General features: G+C 42.9%; 1 protein-coding gene across 2 annotated transcripts in view; it reads left to right on the top strand.

The window, feature by feature from the left end:
• LOC117358112 (serine palmitoyltransferase 3-like) overlaps positions 1-25,022 on the top strand; it is a 277,511-nt gene that overhangs the window by 156,756 nt on the left and 95,733 nt on the right. For both annotated transcript variants that reach the window (XR_004538942.1, XM_033939641.1), the window contains exons 7-8: positions 8,420-8,525; positions 23,874-24,093. Coding sequence is in view for 1 of the 2 variants with exons in the window: in XM_033939641.1 (XP_033795532.1) it covers positions 8,420-8,525; positions 23,874-24,093 (326 nt within the window). In the remaining variant the exon portion in view is untranslated. The remainder of the gene's footprint in view (positions 1-8,419; positions 8,526-23,873; positions 24,094-25,022) is intronic.

Below are 25,022 nucleotides of genomic sequence, written 5' to 3'. Positions count from 1 at the left end.
GCATTCTCTTCATGTCTACAAATGCTTTAAGCTGGTCTGGGATGAAGAAAACATATTTTACACCTAAGTATTTTACCAAACACTTACAAGGATAGGATAATAGGAACAAACCTCCCAAAGAAATTACATCTGATTTCAATGCAAGAAATAATTTCCTACGGTCTTGAGTTTGTTTAGTCACATCTGGAAATATCCAATTTTTTTTCCCATAATACAACTTTTGAGAGTTACGAAAAAACAGTCTAAAAATATTGTTAACATCCTGTTCGAATACAAAGGACACCAACAAGGTTGCTCTTTCAGAATTTTCTGTAATAGTTGATTCCAATATATCCATGATATTTAATGCTGATTGATTTAAATTCATTTGCAAAGTCTCTGGGGTGGCTCCTGTTTCTTTTTTCATCGGTAAATAGTAGATACAATTTATAGGAGGTATATTTTCAGAAGAAAAACCCAAATTTTCAATCAAGTATTTCCTAAGCTATTCAATAGGAGACACACTCAAAGACTTAGGAAAATTTAATAGCCTCAAATTCAGTCTGCGATTATAATTTTCAAGCTGTTCAATCTTACGATTACGAATTATTTTTTTCTTTTACAATTTCAGTTGTTAGATCTTGTAATTTTTCCGCTTTGTCTGTGGCGTTCTTTATCTGTATGGAAAATTCATCCCTAGTCCCATCACATTTCTTCCCCAGAGCAGTAATAGTACATACTAATGTGGAAACTTCATTTGAAGATCTGGGAACTGAAGCATTCAAAGTCTGGAGAGCTTCCCAAATGCTCTCCAGCGTTATCGCCTTGGATGTTCCGAGTCGGGTAGTAGTTTCTCCTACTACTCCCAGCTGTCTCTGCTCCTTCACACTTTTCGCGGCTACTGCCCCTTGGATTGCGGTTTCCCCAGCCGAGACTCCCTCACTGGGTTCACCCATCAGAGCCGTGATGGGAGCAGGACAAGGCAGAGGCACAGAACCCGGCGGAGATAAGGAGATGTTAAAACCCAAGTCTAGGTTCTTGGCATCTCCTCCCACTGAGGGCACTGTATACTGACCGGTCACTTGTGGGGTTGAAGTGAAACCGAACTCCACCATGGACCGCTGAGAAGGTAAGGGTTGCCAAGGGCTCAAACCGAACACTTCCTTTCTTTTAGAATGCGGCATTTTGGATAAAGAATCAAAAAACGCCCAGAGTCCAAGTCGGGAGCGCTTCACTCCACTGCCGCCATCTTGGACCGCCCCCCCCCCTTCCCATAAAAACTCTACTCTTTCTTACATGTCTTCTTTCTCCCCTCTCCAAACCTATTATCACCACCTATTTGTTTTAGAAGGCCACAGCTTCATTAACATATCTCAAAATCTAACAAAATTGAAATTACTAAATTGTCATGAGTCTCATCACAGCAACCTTTCTTTACATTACAGCTTTCCCTCCGTATTCGTGGTGATAGGGGATTAACAGACCCGCAAATACAGAAAAACCGCAAATAACTTTTTTGTAATCACCATTGTTAAAAGAATGAGATCGCGAATAAGCCTGAGTGTCTGTCTTCTTACTACAACCGCGTAGGGCCTGCGAACCCACACCTTGCTACCCCCTCATTCCCTATGCAGAAACTTACTCTGGTTGCCACACTGTCCCAGCTGCAGGGTGATGATTTCCCGAGGCATTGTACTGCTTGAGTCTCAGCACAATGCTAACCAAATTCTCCTCACACTCACAGCACAGAAAAGCTCTTATCCAGCTATGGAATGCACTCAATTTTCAACACTCTTAAGAGCATGCGCAATCGTCATCTTGAAGCCTCACTCTGGCACTCTATGCGGACCTCCGAGATGCGATGATAGCGGAGGAGCAGGGAGAAAAGGGAAGGTAGATGAAAAATGATACGAGAGGGGGAAGGGGTGATCGTTTTCCTTCTGGGGTTTATGTTTTTTTAATCTGGTGTTGTGCTGCAGGTTGTAAATAACCTACAACTGGTAAGGGAATGGTGCTGAGCCTTATCCCGTAGATTTTATGCTTAAAGCGTTTTCTTTTATATTGTTGCAATGCTTTGATGGGGGAGACTTAAAGGATTAGCTCGTGCTGGTGGAGATCTTCCAGCTGCACCAGGGGAAAAAAACACTAAACTTTGTATTGGCACTCAGGGATGATGTAATTTGGGGGGAGGAGCCAGCATGCCAAAAATCCCGAATAAGTGAAATTACGAGTGCTGAAACCTCGAATACGTAGGGAGAAGTAATAATAATAATTTTATTTCTTATATACCACTATACCATAAGTTCAAAGCGGTGAGAGTATGAAATGTAAGGAAAAAAAAAAAACAACAATTCGAACTGGGAGACAAATTACAAATGGAAGAGAACCAAGTTGGTTTGAATCTAAAGGATGTATCTAGTCAAAGATTGAGGTACAAGAGGAAAACAATTTGGGTGGAATACAATTACAAATGGGAAGAGCATGAGTTAATCTAAAATCTAGAGAATTGGGGATTGGGATGAGGATAGCTGAGGGGGATTGGACAAGAATTGGGATTAGAATTTGTTAAACAGTTGGGTCTTCAGAGATTTTCTGAATTCAGCGTATGAAGTGGCCTCGAGTATGGGTTTTACAAGCCATGTGTTCAGTTTGGCTGCCTGGAATGATTACATTCTGTCAAGGAATTTCTTGTAATGGCATGATTTCAGGGATGGGTAATTAAAGAGATTTATTCTGCGAGAGCTCTTATTAGAGCTGTTGAGGATGAATTGAGAGACGAGGTAAGTTGGTAGCATCCCAAAGACAGCTTTGTAGCTGATGCAGGCAAACTTGAAAGAGTATTCTGGATTCCATTGGCAACCAGTGGAGTATCTGGAAGTATGGGGTGACATGTTCCCATTTTTTTAAACCAAAGATTAGCCAGACTGCAGTGTTCTGAATTAATCTCAGCTTGTTAAGTGTCTTTTTATAAGCATCCTAGATATGGAGCACAGGGGCAAGATGGCGGAAGGATTGTTAGGCTGAGAGCTTCGTTGCAGAGAGCTCTACCATTATTGTTATTTTTTTCTTCAAGAAACTTACTTTGCAGTATGCTGAAGCGGAGGGGCCGAAGCACATTTGGAGCCTCACGGCGTTCGGGTCCAGCCGGCTTCGGCTCAATGGATGAACTTCTCCGACGAAGCAGCAGGAGCGATCTTCTAGTGCTCCTACTTGGTGCAGAGCTGCTAGCTGAATCCTAGATAAACAACATTGCAGTAGTCTATCTGGGAAAGAATAAGCGATTGAACCACAAGTGCCTAATCAGGTTAACAGTCTGAATATGATTTCTAATTGGTTAAGTCCAGCTCCGCCCATGTTCTGTCAACAAACTGCCCCAGTTCTATCCAGACAGTACAGGGGCAGTCTGTGGTGGTATTCAGTGGCACTGTCTGGTTATGTTTAAATCTATTTTTAACAAGAAAGAACCACAAACGAACAATGGCAAAATGACAAACAATTTTCTCAATAAAGACTACTGCCAAAGAGGACTGTACTCTTATGTTCTCTAAGGCCACAGGAAAATCCCCCCCAGGCCCCTAACCCCTCCCCCAAGCATGGTCATACAGGTAGATTAGGAAACAACTGCAGTCTGTTCAAAATGCGACTACGACTTCTTGGAGGCAAAATGTTCAAATGAGACCAAATGTGGACAAAATCTCTTCTTCTGCGGTGAGAGGAATAAGCCATCCAGGCCTCCCAGCCCATCAGTTCATGGAGCTTGTTTCTCCAATACCAAAAGGAGGGAGGTTCATCAGCCAACCAGTAATTCAGAATATATTTCTTCCCCAGATATAGCATTTATTCAAAAACAGTTTTTCAATTGAGGTATACAGGTATACAGAAAACATGGAAAAGTGAGCAAACAACATATGTAGCGCAGAGCGAGGCACTGAGACATGCAGCAGGCCCTGCAGGAAAGAGGCCAGACCCCCCCCCCAGGTAGGCAAGGACCGATGTGGGTTAGTCAGAAAAACCAAGAGGTCATCAGCAAATGCTGCAACCTTAAAATGAGTAGCTCCCAACTGAAGGCCACTGATGTCCACATTAGATTGCAACTCTCTAATCGGAGGGTCTAAAGAAAGAGCAAACAATAGCGGAGAGAGAGGGTGGCCCTGACAAGTGCCCTGACGAGTCCCCCATTCACCAAGATCCGCGCTGCTGGATCACTATACGACGCTTGAATAGCATTAAAGAAAAAAGGGCCCATCCCTTATGCATGAAGCACAGCAAACAAGAACCCCCACCTCACCCAGTCGAAAGCTTTTTTGGCATCAAAGCTGATAAGTAAGGAGGGGGTTCTATCCACACAGGCCCTCTCCAAGGCCAACAAAATGCATCAAATATTCTTAGACACCGGTCAGTTGCGCACAAATCCCACCTGCTGTTCGGACACCAGAGAGGGCAACACCCAGGCCAGATGGTTAGCAAGGACTTTAGCCATCAGTAATGTCTCAAAATTCAACAAGTATATGGGCCAATATGACTCCAGCAGAATTGAATCCCGTCCTGGCTTGGGAAGCACAATAAGCTGGGCCATATTCAAATGTTGAAGGAGGAAGCCTTTAGCTACACTTAAATTAAAGATCTCTACCAACACCGGAGCAATTTCCTCAACAAACAGCTTATAAAATTCTCCGCGGTACCCATCCAGCCCCAGCGCTTTGCCCAAAGGGCAGGCGCAAATCGCCCACTCTACCTCCTCGGCAGTAATAGATTACTCCAACATGTCCGAATCCCGAGGGGATAGCCGAGGCAAATCCAAACTATCTAGATACACTCGCCCATCCAAGAGGTCTGGGCCCGGCAAGTCATACAAAGCAGCAAAAAAATTCCACAAAATAATACTGACATCCTCCATTTTATGATGAAGAGTACCCTGAGAGTCGCGCAGGGCTGTAATACCCATGGACCCTCGATGAGACTGAACCAGGCAGGCCAACATTCGGCTGCTCTTGTGGGCAAAATGAAATAACTGAAACTTATAATGGTCCCAGGACTGCTGCGCCCCTTGATGTAAGAGCTCATTTAATGCCTGCTGCGCCTCTAACAGCTGTGTCTTAAGCGCCAACTAAGCCCGAAGGGCATACTATCACCTCAAAACTGATACCCTATGCTCCAGCGCAACAATGGTTCTATAGCGTGTTTTAGCCTCAAAAGCCATGATTCCCCCCCCCCCCCCCCGTAACACTGCTTTTGCCGTTTCCCAATAAAGGACGGGATCCTCCCGGTGCTCCCAATTGTTATGCTGAAAATCCCTCCACTTGCTCAACAAAAAGTCCTGAAAACGCTGATTCTTATACAAATGACAAGGGAACTTCCATTGGGCACTACCCTCCCAGGGGGGATCCCCATCACCAATAAAGCCCTACCCACGCATGGTCAGAAATTTTAATGTGGCCCATAACAACCTCCTGTACAGCGGGAAGTAGCTCTCTAGAGAGTAGGATAAGATCAATTCGAGATAACATCCTATGGGCTCGAGAAAGGTGAGAGTAAACCCTCCAGACATCCAGAAGGCCCAAAGAAGAAGCCAATAACCCAGCCCCCATACAGATCTTAAAAGCCTCCCTCCCAGGGGAGGTACAGTGATCCAGGCTCGGGTCAGGAACCTCATTAAAATCTCCCCCAATGATCATGGGAATATTCCCAAATTGCATTAATTGGTTATGCAGTGTCCTAAAATATTGGCCAGGGGGATTGTTAGGAGCATAAAGATTATATAAAAGTAAGAGTTTATTATTAAGAGTCACAGAGTCTATGAGGTAGCGCCCCTTAGGATCCCTAATAACTTTGAGTTTCCATATGAAGACCCTTACGGATCAAAATCGCCACTCTCCCTTCCCCCCCAGAGCCAGGGCCTCCAAATGGTCACCCACCCACCAGTTACAGAGTTGAGCATGTTCTGCATAAGACAACCTGGTTTCCTGTAAAAAAAAAAAAAAAAAGCCAAAGATGTTTTCTTTAGGTTCAACAATTGTAGTATTTTATACTGTTTAATTGGGGAATGAATACCCCCCACATTCCAAGAGGTCAGTTTATATTCCAGAGAGGACAAAGAAAAGAGAAAAATGCAGCAACAAAGAAACCCATAGTAGGAGGCCAGAGGGGTGTCCCAGCCACCACCCCCTAGCTGCAAAAAATTTCAATGGACAAAACTGACCCTCACCTGTCTGAACCAATGCAAATACCTCCCCCCAGTAGCACCACCCTGCCTCCACCCCTCCCGCCCTCCCCAACTCCCCTCCAACCCATCCCAATCCAACCCCTACACCACATCCCAATAGGTGTCACTTCCAGGAAACAGTATACACCAACTACAGGATCTCCACAGTATCGCCCAAGAACCAGGCACCCTAGCTCCCTAAAAGAGCAGAAACAACCCTCAGAGTAGATAGCCCATGTCTCACGGAGGGAAAAAGAGAAGGAGCACAAGGCATAAAATATCACCAAAACAATGTAGAACAGACAAATTAAAAGAGAAGCCATGCCCCATCCACCCAGCGCTACAACCCCAATCCCCCACTATGAAAGAAGAGAGGGCAGGGTAAAACAAGCCAGATGGCAAGGGCAATGGTATACCAGTAGCAGAACTAACCACCAGTCCCCAAACTGACGTCTATCAGAGAGTAGCCAACAAATTGCTGCTGACCAAGAACCCCCAAACTGGCCGCCCCTACACACACCATCCATACAACACCCACTCACTCCCCTGGGGTCCTCGCTCCCACCATCTTCCAACAGGGAACACAATCAAACAAAGATACCTCCCACCAAAACATCCTAGACACGGACATGGCTCAGTCACACACCCCTCCCCCCCCTCACCAGCACACACCAAAGGCACCTAACAGCGTCTTGGTCCCCTCCGCTGAGGAATTCAGAGATCAGGGCCAACAAAATACAGGAGCAAGGCAAGAAAAGCCCAATTCAAGGAGTCCACTCAAAATGGCCCGTCATCCACAGTGCTAAATCCCTCAAGAGCTGGTCAACAGAGCCCACGTAAAGCCTCTAGAGTTCACAGGGTGCCCTCAGGAATCTTCTCCACAAAGCACTGGGTGGCCTCCAGAAAGTCAAAATGAAGTGCTTTGCCCGAGTGCATCACCCTCAAGCGTGCTGGATACTGGAGAGAAAAGGGGATGCTGCGGCGGGCCAGATGGTACATAGCGAGGAAAACTTGCGGCGAGCCTGGGAAACCTCCGCGGAGTAGACCTGGAAACAGGACAGGTTTGTTGTGCTGCAGCTTCTTCCCCTGACGCAAAGCACCTCGATCTTATGGCGGTAATTTAAAAGACAGCAGATAACCACCCTCAGGCGATTATCACCATCCCTTCGCTGCCCCAGGTGATGCGCCCGTTCGCGGCTTTTTGTAGGTTGCTTCATGGCAATCCCACCGCAACCCGCACCAAGCACACCAGGAGATCTGAGGCTTTTTCCCTGCAGCGGGTAAACAATATAGAAGGGTGAAATCGCCAATTAAGTGTTCGATCTGTAGCAAGTGTATCAGAACTGTAAAAGCACTTGACCATGCTTCTGCCGGAAGTCTAATACACTGGTTAAGTGCTTTCTGAATAAGGGCAATTAGACAGTCAGAAATGATTTACTACTACTGCTACTGCTGCTGCTGCTACTACTACTACTACTAGGACTATTTCTTCTCCTCTTCTCCTGCCAGGTCATGTTGAATATTGGACCCTTGAAAAAAAAAAAATAAGGCCATTCCTGTTACTGAACTAACAATACATGCCTTGCCAATCATTCAGGAGCTTAACACCTCTTTTCTCAAGTCAGAACAGAATAAGCAAAACATGACAATAGTAGAAAATATAAGTGAATCATAAAAAGCACTGTCTGTAGGGGAGAAGTGGGGAAAGAGGAAAGTTGATGGATGAACAGAAAGTGGCAGACAGGAGAATTTGATAGTTCATATGTTGGGATTTAGCAAAGAAATCTCTCTCTCTCCGGGGGGGGGGTCTTGTTGGGTCTAAAGCATCTTATCTTAATTCTGAAAGCATTTTTTTCTATTTTATTTTAAAGTATCTTTTGAATATCATAATCATGTAGTCATTGATGAAGTGAATTGGTCCTGAAAACTGCTTTCCCTGAAGGTGTCTGGTCTGTTTTTGTGGTGTCTGATCTGTTCATATTTTCTAATATTGCCATCTTATGTGGAATTTGCTGACCTGAGCCAAGGGGATGTTAACAAAAATTGTTGCCTGAAATTTGTGGTGTGAGTGTTGTTTAAAATTATAAACTTTATTTCAATTTATAAATTTATTCAGAAAAAAAGGGAGAATACAACAATTATATATCTTCACAGGAAAATTTTCATTTCTAAAGTACTGTAACTACTTTTTTTATAAAAATGATTCCTGGCAGCTTTAATTTATTTTTATTATTAAAGACATACAGAGCCTAGAGAGGTTACTGAGGGATGCAGTGGTGTATGGCCAACCTCGAAGCCATAGAGCCTGGAAGAAAATCCTAATCCTGGTCGAGGGCATCTACAGGTAAACAAAGTTTTCCTACATACTACACTTTTTATTACCATAAATTCTTAAATAGTGACTGCAGGAAGGAGGCCTTAACTGAAAAATATTATATTGCATCAGAAATCTAGTATGACTTTTCCTTGTTCATGTGCCCAAAATATTTTGGTTGTTAACCTTAGAGATAGATACACCAGGAAATTGGGGGGAATACAGTTTCAAGCTCTAGAATACTTGGTTAAGTAGTCTACAGTAGTTTGCTCTAGGTGTGAAATTTGCTGGTCAATGGGGAGGAGGGAGTGGCGAGTGACAGCGACGAGACCCGGCAGAAGAGAGTGGGCATCCCTCCTGCTATTTTGGCATGGGGGTAATGGCGCCGATGGTAGCTGGGAGTGGGCATCCCTCCTACCATATATTTTAGCACTGTGGGGGGAGCATCGGGTGGCAGGAGGGAGTGGGCATCCCTCCTGCCATTTGTGGGTCGCTGAGGGGGGGGGGCAGTGGTTTTTTGACAGGTCTGCCTCTCATTCAAATAATTCTACACTGGAGATACCAGTTGATCGTTACTGGTGTTCTTTTGACCCAGTTTCTGAATACCAAGTATTCAAATTATGTGAAAAGTTGAGAAAGTGTAAATGTTCATTGGACCCTTTTCCATCATATCTTTTTTTCAATATTCCTTCTCAGGTCATAACTTGGTTGACCATTTTATTAAATTATTCACTGGAAAATGGATACTTTACGCAATCTATGGGGCAAATAACTCTCCTTCTGAAAAAATCAGATCTAGACCCCATTATCCCCTCACATTATCGACCAATTGCTAATATACCATTGTTGACAAAGTTGTTAGAATCAATTGTAGCAGGTCAATTTACCAATTATCTGGAGAAATTTTCATTACTTCAACCTTTTCAATATGGGTTTCATTCTAATTTTAGTACCGAAACTTTATTGATCTCTCTTCTTTCTAAAATCCAACAACTACAACTTCAAAATAAATGTTCAATTTCGCTTCAGTTTGATTTGTCCGCAGCATTTCATGTAGTACATCATGACATTTTGCTCCAATTACTTTCAGGTATCGGTCTTAATTAGGTTGTTCTTGTTTGGTTTTCTAAATTTTTTATTGTCCCAATCTTATTCAGTTAATATTGATGGTAATATTTCTAATTCTTGGCAACCTCCTTGCGGAGTTCCTCAGGGCTCTCCGCTTTCCCCAATTTTGTTCAATCTTTACATGACAACTTTGAATATTTATACGTTGTCAGCGTGGGAAACACTTTTTACTTATGCGGATGACATTTTTATACTGATTGAGATTGATCCAAATATTACCAATTGAACTTTTAAAATAAATCACTGTACCTCTAAATTTCAAACTTGGGCTATGTCCGTCCAGATGAAGCTAAGTGCAATTAAAACTAAACTTCTGTGGTTAGCCCCAAAATTGGATCATCTCCCTTCCACTGTACTTTTGGATTCTGGAGCTTCCCTATAAATTGAGTTCTCTTCTAAGATTTTGAGAATACTTTTTGATTCTTCTCTTACTTTTAAGGATCAAATTAACTCTCTGGTGAAGAAATGTTTTTTGAGCTTATGAATGTTGAAGAAGGTCAGATCTCTTTTCTATCAATGTCATTTTTCTGTTTTGGTCCAATCTATTATATTATCCCGGTTAGATTATTGTAACACCATTTATCCTGGCATCACTAAGAACGGCTCCCGGTTTATTTTAGAATTCAGTTTAAGTGTTTATGTATTGTTTTTAAGATTTTACATGGTATCTTTGCTCCTCTTGTTCCTCTGCTATGGAATGTTTATAGATTTTCATATGTGAGAGGCATTCATCGATTTAAATTTTGTCTTCCTTCTAGGAAAGGAATTTGAGTTAAGAATTTTAGCAGCTCTGTGGCGTTTAAATTTCCCCAATTATGGAATGAACTTCCCCTAATTTTGAAGTGTCCCAGTTCCTTCCAACTCTTCTGTAAACTTCTGGAAAACATTTTTATTCGCTAAACATTTTGAAAACTAACTCTCTTGTATTTCAGTTCACTTTATTTTTTAATTTATTGTTAACCATGTCGAGCTTCCTTTGGTTGAAGACCTGGTATATAAGGTTAAATTTTAGTTTAGTTTAGTTTTTTTCTTCTTGTTTTATGGGGCAGATATTTTCGTGTGCAATACACGTAAAATATCTGTGCCATGGAAAAAGAAATGAAAAAAAAACAACAGGCAGACCTGTCAAAACACTGGCAGACCTGTCGGTACAGGTCTACAGCTGTCGGGTTTTAGCATCACAAAACCTGATGCAAAATAGCCAAGAAAATGTTAGTGAATCAATCACTTAGCTATTTTGCATGGGGTTTTACAAATTTGCATGGCCGAATCGGAAAATGGGTGATCGAAGGGAAAAACAGGCAGTGGGCCATTTTGTGAATCGGGTCAGTTAGCAGCGATCGTCACTAAAGCTGTAAAAACAGGTTTAGCAACAATCACTGACTTTAGTGAATCGGGGCCTAAGTCGCTAGGCGCAGAAAGTAAGCAGCAGGGGAATGTCCATTCTCAAAGAAAAGTCCAAAATGAGTTGTTTTTTTAGTATGGCCTACCTCCATGTTCAGCAGTTTAATCGGCCAGACCACCACTACGTATATCCTTACAATACATTCCCGACCAAAAAATCGCCCAAGTTCCAAACGCTCAAAACAAGACCTTTTAGATGAAGAAGGGGCCAGTCCTTCTCCTAAAAGCAGGATTCTCTAACCAGCGTCTGTCATAAACAACACTGGTTACAGAAACCTGGAACTGTTCCCCCCCCCTGCAACAATCGCGGCAGGAAAGATGCCCAGTCCCTCCTGCTGCGACCCCCCGGAACTTTCTCCAGAAGGAGAGATGCCTAATCTCTCCTGCCGTGATCACCCCGAACCCCCCCAGCTCTCCCTTCTAACCTTAGTAGATGGCCGGACAGGTCCTCTGGCCAGCAGGCCCGCCTTCCTCTGAATGGCGGGCCTGCCCCTTCCCGGTGCATTGTAGGGCCTGATTGGCCACCTGTCAAAGTTTTGGGTTATGGCTTCCAGTTGACTAAGTCTAGGTCGGCCCACCTCCTGCCCTATCCACTCCTCTAAAAATGCCCCTTTTCACTCTGAGCATGCAGAGGCAATTTAAAGGCCTAAGCTGGTTTTAGATATGCCTAAAACCAGTTTTGATTATCAGTACTTGGACGGCTTTTTGGACGGGTTTTTTTTTTGGTTTGAATTATAAGCCCCATAATGTTTAAAACAATACAAAAAGATAAACATCAGGATTTAAATTCACAATAAATCTTCGATCGAGGTGAGTCAGACCCTATTAAAAAGCAGTTCCAAACAATGGTGCTTTAAAGAATTTTCTAAATGTTTTTCTATCATCACATTTCCTTAACACTCCTACCAGCGAATTCCATAACTTTACCCCGGCACAACAAAAGGTCATTACACAAGTTTCTACATATTTCGGATTCACATTGCCCCTCAGCAAAGCTGAATTTTCAGAGTGCAAAGATATTTTAGGGTAGTAAACAGTCTCTTTGAAGATGTTACTAGAAGCCCGTTGTCCTAGGTAGAAGAAAACTAGATGTCCTATGTATGAAGATGTGCAGCTGCAGATACAGGGCATTTTGTAAAGACCTTGAGAGTTGATGCAAGGCAGAAAAGGAAGTAGTAGCACTCTAGAAATAATTAATAATAGTAGTAGTGATCCCTGTAGAGCTTGCAGTGAAGGTCTTGTAGGAGTTCATAGTAGGCTGACTTGTTCTCCCAACTGTGTACTGATGTTCTAGAACAGTGTTCTTCAACCGCCAGTCCATGGACCGGTGCCAGTCCGCAGAAATTTCCTGCCATTCCGCAGGGCTGGCACGTGCATCGGGCCCCAGACAATGCTCGTCAGGCCCCTGTCCACGGTGCGATCAATGCGGCGTTATCTTCGGGTCGGCTCCCTCTTCCTCAGTACTGCAGTGAACAAAGCCATGGGCAAAGGCTCCTACACACGTCCTGCGCCTGAACCAAAAGCCTTCTCTCTGAAGTCGCAACAAAGGCTTCCAGATGAGGCGTGGGACGCCCAAGGAGCCGCTGCCTCCAGCTTTGTGTACTGCAGCACTGAGGAAGAGGGAGTCAGCCTGAAGATAACACTGGGGGGTAGGCCAGAAGGCAAGGCACAGCATGGAGGGAGGGAGACAACAGCGGTAGGGGGAATTATTTTATTTTTTAATTTGGGGCTCCTTTTACAAAGGTGCGCTAGAGGTTTTACCTCACGCACAAGCTAGCCAAAAATCTACCGCCTGCTTAAAAGGAGGTGGTAGCGGCTAGCATACGTGGCATTTTAGTGCGCACTATTCCGCGCGTTAAGGCCCTAGCGCGCCTTTGTAAAAGGAGCCCTTAGTGATTGATTTATATCTGCTGTCTGTATTTGCATGGGGTTATCTGTGTTCTGGTAGGAATGAATATTGAGAAGCATACAGTGTACTTTGTGTAGTTTAATTTTGTGGTTAACCATTATGTGTTGTTAATACGATTGTATTGTGTGTATACTGTATATGAATGGAAAAAATGGTGTTACAATTAGTACTATTATGGGGCAGGGTCTGGGGTGCAGAGGGGCGGGGTCTGGCCCATGACTTAGCCAAGTCATACAGGGTGGCCGACTTAGCCAAGGCATACAGGGAGGCCGTAGAAAATCGCCAGCAACAGTGGAACTATCGGCCAGCACCAGATACACCTACAGGGAGTGAGGAAGAACATGAACGACTACTTCAAAAAATTGCGAGTCATGGGATTGAGGGTGAAATACACACGTGGATCAAAAACTAGTTGGCAGATAGAAAGCAAAGAGTGGGGGTAAATGGACAGTACTCGGACTGGAAAAGCGTCACCAGTGGAGTGCCGCAGGGTTCGGTGCTTGGGCCTGTGCTCTTCAACATATTTATAAATGACCTGGAAACTGGAATGAAGAGCAAAGTGATTAAATTTGCAGATGATATGAAGTTATTCAGAGTAGTAAAGACGCAGGAGGATTGCAAAGACCTGCAACAGGACATAAACACGCTCGAGAAATAGGCTGCGACATGGCAAATGAAGTTTAACGTGGACAAGTGTAAGGTGATGCATGTTGGTATCTTGTACACGAATACAGGATGTCTGGTACAGTACTCGGAGAGACACCCCAGGAAAGAGATTTGGGAGTACTGGTCGACAAGTCAATGAAGCTGTCCAAGCAATGTGCGGCAGCGGCGAAAAGGGTAAACATAATGCTTGGAATGATTAAGAAGGGGATCACGAACAGATCGGAGAAGGTTATCATGCCGCTGTACTGGGCCATGGTACGCCCTCACCTGGAATACTGCGTCCAGCACTGGTCGCCGTACTTGAAGAAGGACACAGTACTACTCAAAAGGGTCCAGAGAAGAGCGACTAAAATGGTTAAGGGGCTGGAGGAATTGTCATACAGTGAGAGATTAGAGAAACCGGGCCTCTTCTCCCTTGAAAAGAGGAGACTGAGAGGGAACATGATTAAAACCTTCAAGATAATGAAGGAAATAGACTTAGTAGATAAAGACTGGTTGTTCACCCTCTCCAAGGTAGGGAGAACAAGAGGGCACTCTCTAAAGTTAAAAGGGGATAGGGATAGATTCCGTACAAACGTAAGGAAGTTCTTTTTCACCCAGAGAGTGGTGGAAAACTGGAACGCTCTTCCGGAGGCTGTCATAGGGGAAAACACCCTCCAGGGATTCAAGACAAAGTTAGACAAGTTCCTGCAGAACTAGAACGTACGCAGGTAGGGCTGGTCTTGGTTAGGGCTCTGGTCTTTTACTTGGGGGCCACTGCGGAAGCGGGCTACTGGGCACCAAATCCAAGTCTGACCCAGCAGCAGCAATTCTTATGTTCTTATCTGCCATTCCGTGGACCGGTGCTGGTGCACAAAATAATTATTTTATTTCTGCTGGTCCATAGGTGTCAAAAGGTTGAAGAACACTGTTCTAGAATATTTGCAATGCTGACTTTTCATAAATAAGGTTAACACAGTTTGAATTCTTGGATTTGGTGCTTGTATGTTATGGCAAGCTTCTGAATGTCTGTTTGCAAAGTTTGGATTAACATAGTCTGATTGTGGAGAGAGTTTACATTGCAGTCACTGATGTAACCCCAAAGTTTGACTAGAATATTTCTGTATGTTGAGTTATAAATTGAGAATACTGAAAATAAGAGCCTTACTCTAAATGAGAGGGGTCAAAATGACTTAAAACTACAAAAACCAGACCAACTCTCTATTCTCCAGACACCTGAAGGGTTTCGGGCTGGTTTTTGGAATTGTAAATTGAAACATTCTATTATCCCAGGACAAGCAGGCAGCATATTCTCACATGTGGGTGACATCATACAAGGAGCCCCGATGCGGACAGCCTCGCAAGCAGACTTGCTTGTAGAACTTCTGAAAGTTTGCAACTCGACTACCGCACTGCGCATGCGCAAGTACCTTCCCGCCCAACCTAGGCGCGTCTCCTCAGTTCTCAGTTTTCCATGGAGCCAAGAAGTCTTCTATTCGACGCCTTAATTAAACCTTCCTTGTTTAGAAAATCCTCGTCTTCGAGCATATTCTCTCCTGAGGAGCAGCTCTCCCTCAGGTAAGATAGTTCAGCAGCCTCCTTCGGACATGCCAGCTTTAGAACGGGTAGTCCTGAAGCTGCCCAAGCAACATGTCTCCAAATTGAAGCATCATTCTTCATCATCTTCCTCGGTGACTAAAGCCACTGCAAATGTACCAGATCCTCAAGTCTCGGTGCCCCATATGCAGGCTATGTTCCAAGTTATTATGCATCAGGAGTTTGGTAGCATGCTTGCCAAATACACTCCTGCCTCAACTCTGCTTCCTGCAGTTCAGCCTGAGCACTCAGCAGTATCTTTTTCTACATTCCTCCTGCAGATGAGTAAAGATCTCAACATCACTTTGGAATCTGACGCCAAGTACTCTACAGAGTATTTGGAAGAAATGGGTATTCTTCATCCTACTAGATAATCTCTCAAATTGCCCATTAACAGACTTCTTTCTCAAACATTCAAACAAAATCTTGAGACACCATATTCCATTCCTGTTGTACCTGCGAAATTGGAATCTCGCCACTGTCCTCCCTGGAAGAGAGGGCAGGACTATGGACAAGTTTGGCCGTCGCTTGTATCAAAATTCCCTTATGGCAACCAGAGTTTCAACAGCTGACTCACACTCTGGCTCAACTACGCATTCATTTTCTTCAATCCTCGTATGATGCATTTGAACTTTACTTGAGGGTCACTGCTTTCTCGGTGGCTATGCGCTGGCTTGCCTGACTTCGCACTGTAAACCTAGACCCGAATCTTCAAGATCATCTGGCCAATATTCCTTGTCAGGGTAATGAGCTTTTTGATGACTCTATCGAGGCAGCTACCAAACGCTTGTCTGAATATGAGAAATCGTTTGCTTCTATCATCAGACCAAAGCCTAAGCCTTCTACTGCTAAGACTTCCAGACCTCTTCCATCCTATCAGAGGCGTTTTCCTCAGCGGGCAGCTCCTTATTCAAGGGTGCCCCCTAAGAAACAACTACAGCAACAGCAAAGACAAGCAATCTGAATATAAGACTGTTCAGTTATGCAGATGACATCACAATAGTTTTACCTTGTAATTTGGTTCTATCTCAGATTAGTACTCAAATTGAGACTTTAATGGAAAGGATGAATCTTTGGATGCAGCAATTCAAACTTAAGCTTAATCCTGATAAAACAAAGTTCTTTGTAGCATTTCCTACCAAATTTTTCATGAACTTTCTATCAATATACTTTCAACATCTTATACAATCCATCCAACGATTAAAATTTTAGGAATCATATTAAATAAGCATCTTACTATGAAAACCCAGATAAATGCTGTTGTACGTAAAAGTTATTTTACTTTATAGAGACTTCGAACAATTAGACCCTATTTTGAATTTTCAGCCTTTAAATTATTAGTCCAGTTATTACTGTTGAGTCTCCTTGACTATTGCAATATTGCTTATTTATCAGTTACTAAGAAGGAATTATTGAGATTATCATTGATACATAATACAGCAGTTAGATTGATTTACGGATTGAAGAAATACGATCATGTTGCGTTGTTTTATTGTGAATTTCATTGGTTGCCTGTGGAAGCTCGGGTATTGTTCAAGTTGGGCTGTTTTTGTTGCAAGGTTTTATATGGTGCAGCCCCGACTTATCTGGCTATAGTTTTTCCATGGCTACACACAAATGCAGTAGAAAAACTCATACTGTGTTCAATTTCCCTTCTGTAAAAGGTTGCAAAAGCAAGAAATTCTTAAATCACTCGCATCTCAGGCAACTTCTCATGAAAAAGAATTTCAATCATTGTTGCTACAGCTGTTTCTTACAGACATTTTAGAAAACAGATAAAAACCTACCTTTTCTCCAATACCTGACTAGCTGGCTCATTCAAATATACGATTATGTTTAATTTTTATAATCTTTTGTAAACGGCGTAGAACTTTTTGGTAACGCGGTCTATAAGTATAATGTTATGTTATGTAAATCTCAGCCTTCTGCTACACCCAAGCCCTCTCAATCTTTTTGACCATCTAAAACAGAGCATAGCCTCAATTGTTCTGCCTCTGTCCTTTCCTTTACCCATTGGAGGTCATCTCCATCATTTTTACCAATGATGGGAGCTAATCACATCCGATCTCTGAGTTCTCACAATCACCAGGGAAGGATACTCTCTTCATTTCACCCAGATTCCTTCAGATCTACCTTCCAATCCATCGCAGATCACCCTTCTTCTCCAGGAAGTGCAGGCTCTGCTCTATCTCCATGCCATCGAGGAGGTTTCTCTGCGACCAATCTTGGACCTCAGAGACCGCTGCTGTTCAATGTATTCATAAACGACCTAGAAGCGGGGACGAAGTGTGAAGTTATAAAATTTTCAGATGACACCAAACTCTGCAGCAGGGTTAGAACCACGGAGGAATGTGAAGACCTACAAAGGGACCTAAACAAACTGGAAGAGTGGGCAAGTAAATGGCAAATGCGCTTTAATATAGAGAAATGCAAGGTCATGCATTTAGGAAAAAGAACCCGATGTTCAGCTACAAAATGGGGGGATCAGTGCTAGGGGATAATAACCTTGAAAAAGACTTGGGTGTACTGGTAGATACTACAATGAAATCAAAGGCACAATGTGCAGCAGCCTCAAAGAAAACAAACAAAATGTTGGGTATTATTAAGAAGGGCATTACAACCAGGACGAAGGAAGTCATCATGCCGCTGTATCGTGCAATGGTGCGCCTGCATCTGGAGTACTGTGTCCAGTATTGGTCACCGTATCTCAAGAAGGACATGGCAATACTTGAAAGGGTCCAGAGAAGAGTGACGAAAATGATAAAAGATATGGAGAACCTTTCATACGCAGACAGGTTGGGAAGGCTGGGGCTCTTCTCCCTTGAAAAGAGGAGACTCAGAGGAGACATGATAGAGACTTTCAAGATCATGAAGGGCATAGAGAGGGTGGAAAGGGACAGATTTTTCAGGTTATTGGGAACCACAAGCACAAGGGGGCACTCAGAGAAGCTGAAAGGGGACAACTTTAGAACCAATGCTAGGAAGTTCTTTTTTACACAGAGGGTGGTGCACACCTGGAATGCGCTTCCGGAGGTTGTGATAGGGCAGAGTACACTACGGGGGTTCAAGGAAGGAATGGATAAATTCCTGAACGATAGGGGGATTGAAGGATACAGATAGAGGTAGAGATAGGTTTTAGACAGAGTATGGATAGAAGGATAAAAGGGATTAGAGAAGGATCACATTACAGGTCATTGGCCTGATGGTCCGCCGCGGGTGTGGACTGCTGGGCACGATGGACCTCGGGTCTGACCCAGCGGAGGCAACTTCTTATGTTCTTATGTTGTCTCTGGCATCCCTTTATCCCCTTCTAGATCAGAATGATTGGTTATGTTCTCTAGATCTCAAAGAGGTTTACACTCACATTCCCATTCATCCAGCCTCTCGCAAGTTCCTCAGATTTCGGGTGAGAAATCTTCATTTTCAATACAGAGTGCTACCATTCGGACTGGCATCATTTCCCAGAGTGTTCACCAAGTGCCTCATTGTGATAGCAGCAGCTCTGCGCAATCATGGGCTCCAGGTGTTTCTGTACCTAGATGTAAGATGAAAAAATGAATAAAGAATTTGAAAAAAAAAAATTTAACATCTCAGGGGGTTATTGTAGCGACCCAACGGATTATGTGGTTCCTCCAAAGTTTGGGCTTCGAAATCAACTTTCCCAAATCCCAGCTACAATCCTCTCAGATTTTACAATTCATCGGAACTGTACTGGATACTGTGCAACTCAGAGTATTCCTTCCTCAACAGCGTCAAGATGCTCTCATTCTACTCTGCCAGAAAATGTCTTCCCTATCTTCAATATCAGCCAGACACATGATGGTTCTCCTCGGTCACATGGCCTTTACAGTTTACGTGACTCCTTTTGCCAGACTTCACCTCAGAATTCCTCAGTGGATCCTGGCATCTCAGTGAACTCAGGGCTTTCAACTCACTCTCTCAGCACATTACAGTGACTCCTTTGTTGAGACAGTCTCTCCATTGGTGGATGCTCTCTTCCAATCTCTCCAGAGGTTTACTGTTTCAAACGCCCCCTCATCAGAAGGTCCTCATGACAGATTCCTCAACCTACGCTTGGGGGACTCATTTCGATGGTCTCCATACTCAAGACCATTGGTCCAGCACGGATCGTCACTGTCACATCAATCTGTTGGAACTCAGAGCAATCTTTAATGTTCTCAGAGCTTTTCAACATCTTCTCCACGATCAGGTCGTCCTCATTCGGACAGACAACCAAGTCACCATGTACTACGTCAACAAGCAGGGAGGAACAGAATCTCTCCCTTTTTGTCAGGAAGTTCAAAAGGTGTGGAACTGGGTAATCAATCACAACACCTTTCTGAAAGCAGTCTACATTCAAGGGGAGAAAAACTGTTTGGCAGACAAATTGAGTCATCTTCTCCAACCTCACAAATGGACACTCAATTCCTCACCTCTCCATCACATTTTTTCTCAGTGGGGAACCCCTCAGATAGACCTCTTTGCGTCTCCCCACAACCACAAACTGCCTCTGTTTTGCTCCAGAATCTACTCTCCTCACCACCTCGAGGCAGATGCTTTTCTTCTGAAATGGACGAATCAGTTTCTGTATGCGTTCCCTTTATTCCCTCTCATTCTCAAGACTCTTGTCAAACCATGATTTTGATAGCTCCTCAGTGGCCCATGCAACCTTAGTTCTCCCTTCTACTTCAATTCAGCAGCAGGGAGCCACTTCTTCTAACAGTTTTTCTGTCTCTGCTTACACAGAGGCAGGGATCTCTGCTTCATCCCAACCTGCAGTCTCTATACCTGACAGCCTGGTATCTCAACCTAACTGCCACTCTACAGTTTTCTCAATCTGTACAGGACATTCTAGAAGCTTCTTGGAAGCCTACTACTCGGCAATGTTACAACCAGAAATGGACTAGATTTTCTGCTTGATGCACCATTCATCACAGGAGCCTCAGTCTACCTCCTTGTCTTCAATTTTAGATTACCTGTTGCATTTGTTTCAATTTGGCCTCAAATCCACATCCATTCAAGTCCATCTCAGTGCAATTGCTGGTTTTCATCAGCCTATCGAAGGGAAACCGCTCTCTGCTCATCCTGTGGTTTCCAGATATATGAAAGGATTTTTCAATGTCAAACCACCTCTCAAACTGCCTCCAGTGGTTTGGGATCTCAATGTTGTTCTTGCTCAATTAATGAAACCTCCTTTTTGAACCAATGGCTTCATCTCATCTCAAATATCTCACTTGGAAAATGTTTTTCTCATTGCTCTCACATCTGCTCACAGAGTCAGTGAGCTACAAGCTTTAGTAGCGGACCCATCTTTCACAGTATTCCATCATGACAAGGTGGTCCTCCGTACTCATCCTAAATTCTTACCTAAAGTGGTTTCAGAATTTCATCTAAGTCAATCCATTGTACTTCAAGTGTTTTTTCCAAAGCCTTATTCTCATCCTGGAGAATCAGCTCTTCATACTCTGGACTGTAAGCATGCTTTGGCTTTATACTTGCAACACACTCGACCACATACATCTGCTCAACTTTTTGTCTCCTTCGATCCAAACAAGTGGGGACATCCAATTTCCAAGCGCACCATCTCCAAATGGACGGCTGCTTGCATCTCTTTCTGCTATGCTCAGGCTGGACTGCACCTACGGAGTCGAGTCACAGCCCATAAAGTCAGAGCCATGGCGGCATCAGTAGCTTTCCTTAGATCTACTCCTGTTGAAGAAATCTGCAAAGCTGCCACTTGGTCCTTGGTTCATACCTTCACCTTTTCAACATGTTTGACCACCTTAAGTTCATCACATACTATCACACCCAAGACCTGTTCCTCTGTTGTGCACAAAAGTTCTGCACCCCAAAACTGTACCATTCTCAGGATTTTGCAACCAAAATGCATGACCTTGCATTTTTTGACAATAAATCTTAGCTGCCAAATTCTGACCATTCTTCAAGCTTCACTAGGTCTTTCCTCATATTATCTACACTATCCAGAGTTAAAGAGTTGCCTTCATTGATGCATGCTCTCATAATCTGCACATATGCATGGATCCAAAATTTTTTTAAAAAAATACTGCTGTCCTAAAAATAGATAAGATACTAAACATAAGTTATTAGGTACACAGCATAAAACACATAGCAGCCTCAACAAGTCTTCATTTCCTTCTAAAAGTATAGAATAGGAATGTCAATTGACATCATAAATCATAATGGTAGTTTGGGGCTTATTGAACATTTAGGAGCACTGTTCCCTGTAACTTGAGCGGGAGTCCTCCACCTAGTTTTGACAGTTGGGGGGTGGGGTGCTGTTTCTCTATCACATTTTCAATAGAGAGGGACAGGTAAGCTCTGCAGGACTCCAAGGAACCTGCCTGTCTTTAGTGATTGAAACATAATATTGAAGCACCTCTCTTCCCATTACTGGCAGCAATGGAGTTGGAGGATTCCCACTACGAAGGAAAGTGTTTAGGGGGCAGTTCTATTTACACACATTGTGGTTAACATCTAAGTGCAGGCATTTGCACCTGCTTTTATAGGGTTGGTGTAAGTGGTCACACCTAAATGTATGTGTACTAGAGAGCTGGCGGGGACAGAAATCAAGGCCGTCCCCTTTGGAATCAAACCCATCACAATCTATCCCTGCTGAAATCTCTTCCGTCCTCGCCCATCTCCATAAACTTCAGAAGTAGTTATTTCATTTAATTATGCTACTGAATTAAAGGCTCTGATAGAGATCTATTTACAAATAAACAAAGACACTTTATTTGGAAATATTAATTGGGAATAATATGTACTTTGTAAATGGGTCTTGGCCAGAGCCTCTAATGTAAATATAAAATAAAAATACTCCAGTTGATGAGGGACCCTTGAGCTATTTCAGCTGAAGACTTCTCTGAAGGTGGCCAAAACTCACTTTTACCAAGCTTAGGCAGCAACAATGTCCCTAAAACACAGGTGCTGGCCCCTCAGTTGCTCAAGGACGCTGCCAGCAATTGCTTTGTTTGTTAGAAGGGAGTTCCAGTCACCTGTAGAGGGGATCCTCAGCTGGCAGTTCTTGGGGATCAATAGCAGCTAATGCAAGGGTCAGCAAGTACTTTAACACTGGTGAAATAAAACCAGAAATGCATTTCCTTTTCTGTTGAACACAATACAGACATCTGCTATTTACATTTCCCAAAGCTAATGTATTTCAGTCAATAAATTATTTTTTTTTTTACCTTTGCTGTCTGGAGATTTATTTTTCCATCAAGTTGGTTCTAGTTTCTCTTTTTTTCTGCTTTCCTGTTTTCAGCAAATTCTTCTTCAAGTAGTTACTGTCCATCAGACTTTTCTTCTGTCTCCTGTCTTGTTCCATTTCCTCACTACACCTGCTTCTGACATATTAACCTTTCCATTCAGCTCTTTCCTTCCTTTTTCTTTTCTACTCAAGTCTACTCCAATTTTACCATCTTTCTCCCTTCTCTTCTGTCAGATTTCCTGTCAGATTTCCATCTTCTCTCACCCACTCTTCTGTTCCCTTCCATCTTCAGTCTACTTCCCATTACCATATTTTCACCCACTATGATCACTATCTTCTGCTCATTCATTTCCCTGCCAACCCCCTTCTCTCCCCTCACCTTTCGCACATGGTGCCACCATTCCCACCATGCTGCATCTTTCCCTTCCTTCTTTCCATCACCATGGCCAACATTCCTACCTCTTGCATCACTTTCTATCTGTCCCACCCTTCTATCTCGGTAACATCCAATATTTCTCCCTTCTTCCACCACCATGTCCAATAATTTTCCTACTTGCTTCCTTTCCCCATGTGCACCATCTCTCTTTCCCTCCTGTTCCATGTACCAATGTCCAACCATTCTCCATTTCTCTTTTCTCCCCCAATGGCATCATTTCTTTTTCCTTCATGCCACACCTCCCAGCACATGCAGCATCTAACCCTCTCTTCCCACCTCCCACCCCTTCAGCATCTCTCTTACCCACCCTTCGCACCCTTTCAGCATCTCTCTTACCCTCCTTCCCCCCCTATATTTTGTAAAACACACCACCACCAGCAGTTCTTATGAGTTGCTGGCGGCTGACCTGTAAAGCTTCCCTTTGAAGCGTTTTGCATCAGAGGGAAGCCTTCCGGGTTGGCCGCCAGCAGTGTGTAGGCATGTTGAAGTTGCGTTGGACTACCAGACAATTATGCTAGTATTCTTTAAAGAATGGTAGGTGCTTCTCTTTCACTCTCACTCACTTTCAAAGAATTATTCCCTGTTGGGGATAAAATAGTTTGAGTACTTCCCCTTGCATCTTAGTGCAGTTTTTAAAAGCACACTAAAATGTTCTTCCTGTGACTATTGGGGGGAGAAGCAACTGTCAAAAACATGCATACGTTAGGCATAGTACATACATCCTGCATTCTTTTACGTGCATTTCTCTGGTTAGGTTAGGTTGGAGGAGATATCACTGTATGTAGTTTTATATTTTCAGAGCAACAGAAATTTCAGAAAAAGTAGGTACAATATTACAATATTTAGAGCTACCTTTTCCTACCCCACTGGCTTCAAAGTAAGTATTTCCATGTATTTTCCCTTTGAACACTGGGGCCTGATTTATGAATAAAAGTATCCACAAGTTTTGCACCTACATGCAGTGTTGAGAATTATCCATCCAGTTATAGTTCATAACTGTTAAATCCAGGATTTGTTTTTTCTGCTATCCAGTATGGAAGGTTCAATAGTGCGGTTGCCAGAGATTGTGGCCTTGAAAAAGAAGTACAAAGCCTACCTCTACTTGGACGAAGCTCACAGCATTGGTGCAGTAGGGCCAACTGGCCGAGGTGTGGTGGAATACTTTGGGATAAATCCCACAGATATTGATGTATTGATGGGAACTTTAACCAAAAGCTTTGGTGCATGTGGAGGTTATATAGCTGGGAAGAAGGTAAGCATAAAACTTCTTGTACTTGCTACATGTCAGTTTAAAAATACAAATGTACTGTGTACTCTACTATACTTGTTACAGGTATCAAAACTAGCAGTTAATTGTCTAAAACATGCAGCCTCCCCATTGCTCATTGAATTTTGGATTTTAAATATATTAGATCTTCTTGGAAGCCTGGTTTTATATTATTTGTATGGTATAGCCATAACATTATCAGGAACATAGCCACTACTCTGTGCATATTTCCTCAGTGCCTTTTTGTTTTCCCACTTTTTTTAGGAAACTATGTGGGTCATGGCTCATGGAATTTGGGGGGGGAAATGGAAAGAAGAAACCAAGCCTCAAACTACATTAGAGCAAGCAACAGAAAGAGGCATTGGAGATGCCAAATGCAATTAATGGTCACGAGTCTTTTATTAAAAGTAAAACATTAAAAGTATGAATGATCCGGCTTTTTCTGTATCTTTGGATGCAGAGAAAGCTTTTGATAGGGTTGAATGGAGCTTTATGTATCAAGCACTAGATTGGTTTGGTATAGGTCCTGGATTTATACAAATGATTAAAACATTATATAGTTCCCCTTCTAAAAGATTGAATATTAATAATAATTTATCTGAGCGTTTTAATTTGCAGAGGGGAGTTAAACAAGGCTGTCCTTTATCTCCTTTGCTGTTCGATGTTGTAGTAGAACCCCTATTGTTAGCCATTCAACAAGCAAAGGGGATACAGGGCATTCCGTATTCAGAAATGGAATATAAAGTTTCAGCATATGCAGATGATATTCTGCTTTATTTGAGAAATCCAGAAACTACCATTCCATGTTTATTGGAATTGATTGATACATTTGGAAAATTTTCAGGATACAAAATAAATTGGAGTAAGTCAGAGATTCTTCCTTTAAATGTGCATTGTTCTAAAGGATTATTTGA

Source organism: Geotrypetes seraphini, chromosome 3 (genome assembly GCF_902459505.1).
Source record: "Geotrypetes seraphini chromosome 3, aGeoSer1.1, whole genome shotgun sequence".
Taxonomy (NCBI): Eukaryota; Metazoa; Chordata; class Amphibia; order Gymnophiona; family Dermophiidae; genus Geotrypetes; species Geotrypetes seraphini.
This window is presented reverse-complemented; position numbering and strand designations above follow the sequence as displayed.